This window comes from Odocoileus virginianus, chromosome X (genome assembly GCF_023699985.2).
Source record: "Odocoileus virginianus isolate 20LAN1187 ecotype Illinois chromosome X, Ovbor_1.2, whole genome shotgun sequence".
NCBI lineage: Eukaryota > Metazoa > Chordata > Mammalia > Artiodactyla > Cervidae > Odocoileus > Odocoileus virginianus.
The window spans coordinates 16,998,374-17,009,314 of NC_069708.1; the positions used below are offsets into that span (position 1 = coordinate 16,998,374).

At 39.9% G+C, this 10,941-nt stretch overlaps 1 protein-coding gene across 2 annotated transcripts; it reads right to left on the reverse strand.

The window, feature by feature from the left end:
- Positions 1-7,168: 7,168 nt before the first annotated feature.
- On the reverse strand, positions 7,169-9,388 carry LOC110127225 (F-box/WD repeat-containing protein 2-like). 2 transcript variants are annotated; one of them, XM_070461800.1, is made up of 2 exons: positions 9,246-9,388; positions 7,169-8,973 (listed from the first exon to the last, which is right to left on the reverse strand). In XM_070461800.1, the coding sequence occupies exon 2, from the start codon at positions 8,951-8,953 to the stop codon at positions 7,589-7,591; it is 1,365 nt and encodes a 454-aa protein (XP_070317901.1). In that variant the 5' UTR covers positions 8,954-8,973; positions 9,246-9,388; the 3' UTR covers positions 7,169-7,588. The 2 variants fall into 2 exon arrangements, with proteins under 2 accessions (XP_070317901.1, XP_070317900.1); XM_070461799.1 differs by lacking the exon at positions 9,246-9,388 and adding an exon at positions 8,974-9,206 and having other exon boundaries at positions 7,169-8,881.
- Positions 9,389-10,941: the final 1,553 nt, after the last annotated feature.

Consider the following 10,941-nt stretch of genomic DNA (forward strand, 5'->3'; position numbering starts at 1 on the left):
CAACAGAATCACTAGTGTAAGCCATGAAAATTGGCATTAGTGAGAGCAGAAAAGCAGAATTGACAAAATCTGAAACGTTCATCCTCCCGACCACCTCAACATCACCTGCACTCTTATTCACATCTGCCCTCCAGAGAGACTAGGAAACATGTCCCTTTGCTTATTACTCTCTGAAGCAATTAAGCATTAAAAAAAAAAATCTGTAAAAACATTTTGCATCTCTTTCCTTCATTGTGATTTAGTCTATCAGGAAGCGCACCACAGGATCTGTAGATCAGTTCAAAATCCAGTTACAAGGCTTATATTGCAGGAAAGGAAACACCTTCCAAGACTCGAGAGTGGGCTCTTGTCTAACAATGAATTGTTCGAGTATACACATATGCTGACAAAGCAAGAGACTTTATTGGAAAGAGACACCTGGGTGGAGAGCAGTAGGATAAAGGAACCCAGGAGAACCACTCTGCCACTTGGCTCGCAGTCTCAGGTTTTATGGTGATGAGATTAGTTTCTGGGTTGTCTTTGGCCAATCGTTCTGACTTGGGGTCCTTCTTGGTGTCGCATGCATTACTCAGCCAAGATGGATGTGGCAAGAAGAATTCTGGGAGGTTGGTAGGACATATGGACTGGCATCTCTTCTCTGCTTTTGGCCTTTCCTGAATTCTTCCAGTTAGTGGTAGCTTGTTAGTTCCACGTTCCTTACCAGGAGCTCCTGTTGTAAGATAACTCATGCAAGTGGTTACTAACAGGCCTGGCGAGAGTGGGCGGTTTCAGTCAGTGGTTGCTTTAACACTTAGATCTTGTACAGTTGGCAGTCTGTCATATCCCTTGCTTTCACAAGCACAGATTCAACCAGCTTTGATAGAAAATACTCCACACCCCCCCAAATTCCAGAAAGTTCCAAAAAAGCACAAATAGAATTTTCCAGGCCCTGGCAACAATTTACATAGGATTTACATTGTATTTACAACTATTTATAAAACACTTACATTGTATTAGGTATTGTAAGTAACCTAGCAATGATTTAAAGCATATGGGAGGAGGTGTGTAGGTTATAAGAAACTTAATTATCTATGGATTTTTGATATGAGGGTATGGGTGGTCCTGGAACCAATTCCTGGAGGATACCTAGGAATGACTGTAATTTACTTCTTTAGGACAATGTCCTTATCTGCTTCAGGCTTTTGTGAGGAACAAATTAACAAGTGTTCAATGTATCGTGAAGCAGGGTCAAAAAGGCAGTCTCTAGCCTTGACAGAAAATCTACAAGACCATAGCTTATCTTCTTTAATATTCCCCCCTCCTGCTCTTCCTCCCCTCTTTCCTCCCTCCTTCCCTCCCTCCTCCAAACCCCAGGAAGCGATTCTAGGCTGATTTCTCTCCTGCATTACCAATATCCTCTTCTTTACCCTCAGGGTAAAACTGCTGCTCTGGAAAGAAGATATTCTTGAGCTAGAAATAAACCTAGCTCCAGTGTTTATTTCCTGTGTAGCTTTGGGCAAGTCATATGCTCTGTCTGAGGCCCAGTTTTCTCATCCATAAAATAGAAGTAATACTCAAATTTCAGGGTAGTGCCAGGCCCTTAGGCATTCAGTAATGGTGGTTATCATTGTAGCTGTTTGCTGTTTCCAACCCAGGCCCTTGGCCAGATTCTCTTCTATGAAGCAACCTGGAACTGTCTGCACAGAGGAAAAATAAACAGAAGCAGGAACATGTAATGTAAATGGAATCATAACATTATGTAATCTCTTGTGTGAGACTTCTTTTATTCAGTATAATATTTTGAAATTCATCTATGTCTTAGGTACATCAGTAGTAGATATATTTTATTGTATGAATATACCACAGTTTAGCCTTTCTACTCATACATATCTAAGCTATTTCCAGATTTTTGTCTATTACCAGTACAGATGTTAATTATATTCTAATATAAGTCTTTGAATGTGTGCTCTTTCTCTTGGGTAAATACCTAGGAGTGGAATTGCTAGGTCATAAGAAAGGTACATTTTTAACTTCACCATTTCCCACTCCTATCAACAATATATGGGAGTTCCAGTTGCTCCACAGCCTCACCAACCAGAAGTGGGTGTTGTAATCCAATCATCATGTAGAAGGAAGGATTTGCTGAAATGAAAACTCTCCTCTTCCTTCTTGATGTCAGCTTCCTCATTAGATTTCTAAGGCCTCATGTGGCTCCCTAAGAACTCTTCAATCTCTTGCAAGTATCAAAAACAAGCAAACTCTACCCAGAGAGGAGCTAACCTGAATGAGTTTGGATTTGTTGAAACTAATGCATGTGCACAAAAATTGATCAGCCTCCCAAACATCATGAGAATTTCTGAGACTTGTTGACTGAAAACAGTGCACAACCTACATGTTGAACATTGTGTCTTATTTGGTGGAAGTGAAACCACAGGAGACAATTTCTCAGATAACTCTGAGGGACTATTTGGAAGAGGTAAGAGCCAAGAAAGGAAGCAGTTTGCAAAAACAAACCAGGTGGTTGAACATCAAAAGATTTCTGTTAATTAAAGAAAAAACAAGAGTCTCAAATTACATAATTTGGTGCTTTTCTGTATATGGAAAGATGCAAGAGTCTGGGCTCATTGAAATCCTTCTGATAAGTACCTAGGGTCAGTATCCTGTTTTTCTCCATCCAGAATCCTCTCAGGGTGCACAGGGGTGGTGGGGGTGGGGAGGGCACTGAAGTGACTGATGGCTTGAAAGCCACAACATCCTTTGTTTACTGATATGGCAGGTAACCTCCACAGACTCAAGTTACTTGGTCTATTTTAAATCTAATTTCCTGTATAAATATTTAAGTGCTATTCCTTCCAATAATCCAAGATTGACTAGATCTCTGGATAGTTAGCTAAACTATCCAAACTTATCTGTTAACTAAATCTTGCTTGATGAAGCCCTTTTCAGGTTTATTAAATTTATTGCAAGGGAGGAGTAAAAATTTCCATCACCAACAAGCTTAATTTTGGAAAGACCATCCGAGCCTCACAAAATTTTGTGGGAGGAAGGGGCCCTGAGATTCACCTCACCAATGGATCTCAAACTCTAGTATGTCTACAAAACAGCTAGAATTGGTGGATTGGTCTGACTCAGAGACTGACTCTGTAGGTTGGGGGCCCAGGAGTTTTCATTTTCAGCAAGCAAGTGTCCACCTAATTCTCATGCCAGTTGTCCGAAGATCTCAGAACACAATTTGGGAAAAACTGATTTGATCTAAACATCTTCCATCCCAGTGGAAAAGTAGTTTATGGCAGAACAGTTAAGAGGCACCACAATAAAAAAAAAAAAACTGATTTCCTTCATTTTTCTATTCTTATAATCTCCTAGGCCAAGCTGCCTTAGAGAAGAAAAAATTACATTTAAAAGTCTGTTTGTGAAGCTTCTCCCAATTGTAAAGTTTCTCATTCTCAAATTGTTAAAATTCGCTATTTTTTGAATATCATACAGGGTTAATTTCCAAGAGTCAGTGATAGAAGTGCCAGAAATAGGCTCTGGCACTCAGTCCACACTGGGACAGCAGGGTCTGGGACCCACACCAGAAGCCTCCTGGAATCTGTCTGGTCCTGCCTCAAGACTGATGCCCTGCACTAACGATCAGACTGCTTTGTCATGTTCTTCATCTTAACAATGAATTATACTTTAAAATCTTCTTTAAAATTTCTCCTCCAGGAAATACAATGATTTCAAATATGATATAAAGCAAAGGTGAATCTGGTATCTATCTAGGGTAAAATTTTCCTAACACATATTATTATCCATTGAAAGCTTCCCTCTACAATTAGGTTTCAGCTGAGCAATATATGGTAGGGGAGGGCTCTGCATTTGCCATCCTCAATTGTCCAAGGCCTGCTTAACTTAATGCTTCAGTTTTAAAATTATGATTGCTTTTAAATTCATAAGATAGTTACTAAATAGACCAAAGCTCTTTCAGTCATTCTACAGCATTTCTGTAGGAAGAGTTGAAAAATTTTTAACAGCGTTGAATCATATTTGACTTAAAATATTTACCAGAAAGAGCATGTAAATGCCAGTATGTATAGGGGATGTGCTATTGTTTCCTTGTGAAAATTTGGAAGGAGATTCATTCTTGATTGTACCAATGACTGATATCTCCAGTAATGTCTGCAGTCACCATGCAGCTGCTCCATTGTGTTAACAATGAAGTTGGCTCCATTCGCTTGCTTTATTCTGCTGCAGAACCTAAAATATATTACATGATTATGCAGGTATCCCTCAAATGAAAGTTCCAAAAGAGTTTGCTATAAATTTAGATGAAATGAATCTGACTTACCCACTGACTTCTGTTATAGAATCAGAAATACATAGCCCAGGGATGGGAAAATTGGTCCTTGGATGTAATACATTTCTACTTAATAATGCATCAGCCTATAATGAGAGATATTCAAAGAGAAAACAATAACTCTCTAATAAAATATTAACAATAATGCATTTTCACTGAATATGTCACATTATTTTTAAAACCACTGCAAGTAGAACTATAAACACTGCCAAATTCCAGAAGCTTGACTCTCCCCTTCACATGTGGTTTCCAAGATGCAATCAGTTACTAAACTTCCACAGTTTACCAGCCTTGAACTGTGAAATACTTAATAACAAAATTTTATGTCTAAAGTAATTAGTTTACCACTTTTGCCCCATTCTGGGATGGAAAGGAATTAGTGTTCTTCTGCCTGGAAGAACAGGAGGTGACCGAGATGCATTCACCCACTCATTCATTCATTCATCTGAGTGCCTACAATGTCTCAAACATTCTGCTCAAACATTCTGCTGGCAGCTGAGGTTAGAAAAATAAAATATAAAGTTCTTGTTTTGGGGGAGAACAGCAAGAAAGCAGGCAACTGTTCTCGAGAGTTCAGACAGAGTTAAGTACAAGATAGAGTTATCCCAGCCCATTGGAACTGCACTTAATATAGATCTTTGAAAAATGGTGTCACATTTGAATAGTTAATACAAGATCTCAAACTGGTGGCCTTATGGCTCAATCCAGCATGAATGTGAGTTTTATTTGGCCTACTTAGTTTACAAAAGAAAGAGCTAACATTGTAAATTGGAAGATTTCACACGCCAAAAAGAATTCCATTTTCTGGACTGCAGATAGTTCAGTATGGCGGGGGGCAGTGACTGGAAAGTCTACAATGGAAAAGCAAGAGATGACTCAGAAAGAAGTCTAAACCAGTTCTCTCCCAGCACAAAACTGTGTCTGACAGCCTTGAAGAACTGATTCTACATCAGCCCAAATCTACTTCATTTCAAACACCAAGACAAGCCCTATCTACTTGATTTGTGTTTCAAATAGGATTTCCGGAAAACATACAGGATACCCAGTTAAATTTGAATTCCATATAAACAATGGATATATTTTGAGTGTAATAGTTAGGACATACTTATACTAAAAAAACTTATTCATAAAAAATTATCTGAAATTCAAGCTTAGCTGGATGTCCTCTACTTTTATTTGCTAAATATGGTGACAATTAATCTCTAACTCCTAGCAGGGTGATTATTTCTATTTTTCCTAATTTATTTCTATTTACTTATTAAGACACAGTTGTCAAATTATTCCTTTACAATAAAGGTGTCCTCTGAGACATCCCAAAATAAACCTTAATGCGCTAGTGGAAAATTAACAATTCTCCTTGTATTGATTTACTTCTCACCATATGTTGCCTTAGCCTTCTTTAGATGTCTTGACTCTCATCCATCTTGCATTCAACTTTGTGACATGTAGAAATTACCAAGGGAGTCTGTAAGCTATTGGTGACCTACATGGAGAAGAAAGAAGTGGACAGGAGAGAACAAGAAATGAAGACACTAAAACAAAAGACCAACTCTCTGAACTAGCCTCACACAGCCAGAGAAAGAATACCAACTCCTGAAGATTTAGGCATCTAAATAAAAAATTATACCTGTAATTAGCTGATATATTTGAAGAATTTAATAAAACATTATTTACATATCATTTACCCAAAATATGATTTAAGCTCGAATAATTTTTTCTTACAATTTTTCAAAATCCAATTAATTTAAGAATGGCTCCATATTCCACTATGGAGTTATCTTTAGGATATCTTGTTAAGGAAAAAGCAAAAAGTGATTAAAACAGAGGAATGTTTATTTATAGCTATATGGTTTTATTTTTTAAAAACTATGAAGCATACACCAAAAACTAGTTTTAAGAACTGGTAACCTATAGAGAGAGGAGGGGCAATGATGAAAGCTAGATCTTTCTAAATGTATCTTGTTTCATAGATTAGACTTTGGGAACACAAATTTTTTACATTTTTTAAAATTAAATCAAGAAGAAAAAGAGGCGCTCCTTAAATATTAAAAAAAAAAAAAAAAATGAAGCAAATGAACCTGTGCGTGTGTGCTCAGTTGGGTCTGATTCTTTGTGACCTCATGTACTATAGCCTGCCAGGCTCCTTTGTCCATGGAATTTTCCAAGCAAGAATACTGGAATGTGTTGCCAGTTTGTACTCCAGGGGATCTTCCCATTCCAGGGATCAAACCTGCATCTTTTGTGTCTCCTGCATTGGCAGGTGTATTCTTTACCACTGTGCCCCCTGGGAAGCCCTAAATGAACCTGATGAGCCTCAAATTTCTGCCATAATCACTGAGAATTATCTCAAGTGTCTTTAAAACAATATTTTTGAGGTGGGACTTGTGGATTGGCAGAGTAAAGACCTCTGTAAATCTATACTTCCAAAGAAGGAAGTGTAATTTTTTTTTAAAAAGGCAACAATTGTCAAAAGAAACTTTTTTCAGAACTCTGGAAACTAACCAAAGGCTTACAACAATCTGAAGTGTATTCATTCAAGATAAACTGAACCTCAGTAAATACAGTGAGTTAACAACAATTTATCTTGTCCTGTTTCCATATACCTCATCCCAACATCTATGGAAAACTCCACCCATCAACAGTAAAATTCATATTCTTCTAAAGTGCACATGGAACTTTCTATAGGGTAGACTTTATGTTAGGCCTTATTACAAGTCTCAGTACATAAAAAGGAGTGAAATCAAGCAAAGCATGTTCTCTAACCACAATGGAATGAAGTTAGAATTCAATAGCGGAAGAAAATTTGGAAACTCACAAATATGTTGTTTATTCACAAATTAAACAATACACTCTTTTTTTTTTCTTTTTTTCTTTTTTTGCCATTTAAATTTCTTTACTTAAAACCAATATTCAAGAAAGATGAACCCCAGATGCAGCCTCTCACACTGACCCACATAACTAAGGACAAATAAACAATGAACCCCAGATGCAGCCTCTCACACTGACCCACATAACTAAGGACAAATAAACGATGAACCCCAGATGCAGCCTCTCACACTGACCCACAAACTAGGAACACATGAAGCCAACGTGCGCCCCGTCAGCGTGCTGCGGTGTGTGTCCACAAGACGAGCCCCCCGCCCCGAGCCCTGCCCCCGGCAAACAGATACATGATTGTGCACTGCGCGATGATACCATGAGGTGAGAACTTTGGTTCATGCAGTTGGCTGCCAGAGGCTGCACTCCAAAGCCGCAGCCCCGGCGCCGAAATCAGCCGTGCTCCTTCCACAGCACCAGGTGGATGCTGTGGTCGGGCATGCTGGTGGCGAAGACCAGGCCCGTGTCGTTGTGCCCGTCCAGTCCATTCAGCCAGGACACTTCACCTGCCAGGAAGCTGGAGCCCCTCTTGGACTTCCAATACTCGGGGAGAGGCCAGCGGCTCATCAGGCTCTCTGTCCGCAGGTCCAGGATGTACAGGTACCGGTTGTCAAACAGCAGGGCGAAGACGTCCCCAAAGCCAAGCAGCCCCAGGTTCGCCATCTCAGGAGTCCTGATGACCCTGAGAATATCATAACTGGCGAAGTCCCACTGGTAGAGGCCCAGTGCCGAACTACAGACAATGTATTTGCCATCAAAATGAAGTCTTGGCTGCAGGCAGATACTTCTATCCTCAGAGACAGACAACGTCTTTAAGCACTTACAGTTAATTTCTCTCCCAATTGGCCAAATCTTGATCTCATATTTGTCTGCACTTAAGAGGATGTAGTCTCCAGGGCTGTGCAAGAGAGACTTGACTTTGCACTTCTGCAAGACCACCTTGGTGACCCATTCTGTGTGCCCGGTGAGAGTGTTCAGGCATGTCCCAGCAGATAAAGCCCATACTTTCACGGTGAAGTCTGCAGAGCCACTCACCAAGATGTCCAGTTCGTCATTGTAGTCGACACTAAACACCGACCCCGTGTGCCCCCGGAAGTGCTGGGTTCTGGCTCCGGAGCTCCATTCCCAGCAGGCCACGGTGTTGTCAAAGGAGCCTGTCACAAGCTTCTGCTCATCAAACTTCACCGCAGCACAAGTGTGCGTCTGGATGCCATAAACACATTGCCCTGTGCTCACATCCCACAGTTTTGCAGACAAGTCATCTGACCCTGTACACAGAAGTCCATCTTTGTAGTAAAGTGCATACACTCTGGCACTGTGTCCAATTAAAGATGAGGTCTCAAAGGCTTCACGGTCCTCCAGTTGCTTCATTCTCAAAATAGCCTTCAAATAAACCTTCTTCCAGTGCAAAGCGTCCTGAACAGAATCATCTATTTGCCAGCCCAAATTTTTACAGGCGGTCTGCCACACCTCTGTACAGGCACTTATCACCTTATTCCACTGTTTAGAGACGAGGCAGCACGTGAGTAAAGTCTGAGGGTCGAGCCATTTTAACAAATAAAAACTGAGCTCCAGGGGAAGGAGTTTGAGGAAGTCCCGCTTGAGCAGAGTCTCCAGGTTATTGGAGAGGTGTCTGAGCTGGACTGCCCCACTCAGACTAATCAGGTGATCCAGAGTTTCATTTTTCTGCAAGTCCGTCAGAGAAAGAAATTTAACAGAAATGTTATCAAGCCATGTCTCAAAGTCCTTTCTCTCCATAAGGTTATGGAAAAATTTACCTGTTTCCATGGCATACCCACAATTACGGCGCAGTCCCGCACATTCGTACAGCGCTTTGTACTTCACAAACCACCTCTCCACACTGCTTCATCCTTCAAACTCATTAACAGCCCTGGGACATCACGGTTAACTCATTTCGCAGCCAAGGAAACTGAGGCTCCAGGAGGCAGTCACTCAGTTCTCCCATCTCTAAATCAACTCCAGATCCCTTCAACCCGTTCGCCGCTCCCAGGTCCCCTACTCCAAGAGCCGTGTTCCGCGCGGCACAGACCTGAGCGAGCGCCCCGGGGCCCAGGACCTCGCGCCGGGCTCACACCAACTAGGCGCGCTCGGGCCGCCAGAGCCTCGCAGCGGCCAGGTCCGCTCCGCAGCCATGGCGCCTGGACCGGCGGCCGCAGCTCTGGGTCCTCAGCCTCACAGGGGAACGGCTTCCGGTCTAAACAATACACTCTTAAATAACCAATGAGTCAAAGAAGAAATCAGAAAAGAAATTAGAAAATACTTTGATTAAAAAATGCTTTGACATGAATGAAAACAAAAACTTTATGTACCAAAAATCACTGGAAGCAGTTAAGCATTGCTTAGGAAGAAATCTATAGCAGTACATATCCACCTTAGAAAAGAAGAAATATTTCAGATCAATAACTATACCTTCCACCATAAGATACTGAAAAAAGAAGAACAAACTAAACCAAAGCAAACAGGATGAAAATAGGAAAGGTTAGGGGAGAAATAAATGAAATAGAGAATAGAAAAACACTGGAGAAAAATCAATTATACCAAAAGTTGGTTCTTTGAAAAGATGAGCAAAATTGGTGAACCTTTAACTAGACTGACAAAGAAAGATAAAAATTACTAAAATCAGGAATGAAAGAGGACCATCACTACCAATCTTATAAAAATAAAATGAATGATAAGAGAATGCTATAATTATATGGCAACAGATTAGATATCTTAGAGGTATTATACAAATTCCTAGAAAAACTCAAACTACCAAGTCTAACATGAGAAGAAACAGAAAATCTGAATAGATCTACAAAAGTAAAGAGACTGAAATTTTAATTTTTAAATTACTCCAAAGAAAAATCCAGAGCCCAGATGGTTGCTCTGATGAATTCTATCAAACTTTTAAAAGAGAATTAATTCCAGTCCTTCACAAACTCTTCCACAAGCTAGAAGAGGAAGGACCCATCAGTTCTGTCCTGAGATATATTCTCAAGAAAATGAAAACATGTCTGCACAAAAACTTGTATAACGAATGTTCACACCAACATTATTTACAATAATGTTATGAAGAAAGAAAGGTGGAAACATCCCCAAACATTCATCAAATGATGAATAGATAAACAAAATATGGTATATCCATAAAACAGAATCTTATTTGGCCTTTAAAAGGGATAACATATAGAAATTCCCTGGTGGTCCAGTGGTTAGGACTCTGTGCTTCTGCTTCAGGGAGTACAAGTTTGATCCCTGGTTGGGGAGCTAAGATCTCACATGCTGCAGTGAAACAAAAAAAAGGAGGGAGATAGAGTACTTTTACATTCTACAACATGGATGAACCTTGAAAACGATACTATACTAAAGAAAACTATGCTATACTAAAGAACTCAGTCACAAAAGACCACATATTTTTCAATTTCATTTATATGAAATGTTCACAATAAGCAAATCTATACAAACAGAAATCAAAAATATGGTTGCCTAGGGCTGGTAGCAGGAAGGAGGAGGGTCTGATAATGGGTATAGGGTTTCTTTTGGGGAGGATGATGAATATGTTAAAATTAGACAGTGCTGACTATTATACAATTTTGTGAATATGCCATAATCTTCTGAATTGTACACTTTAAATGGATGAATTATATGTTATGTACAAGATAACAACAGCAAAAAAAAAAAAAAAAAGGCTAGTGGAGGTGACAGAATTGCAACTGAGCTATTTAAAATCCCCCCAAATGATGCTGTTT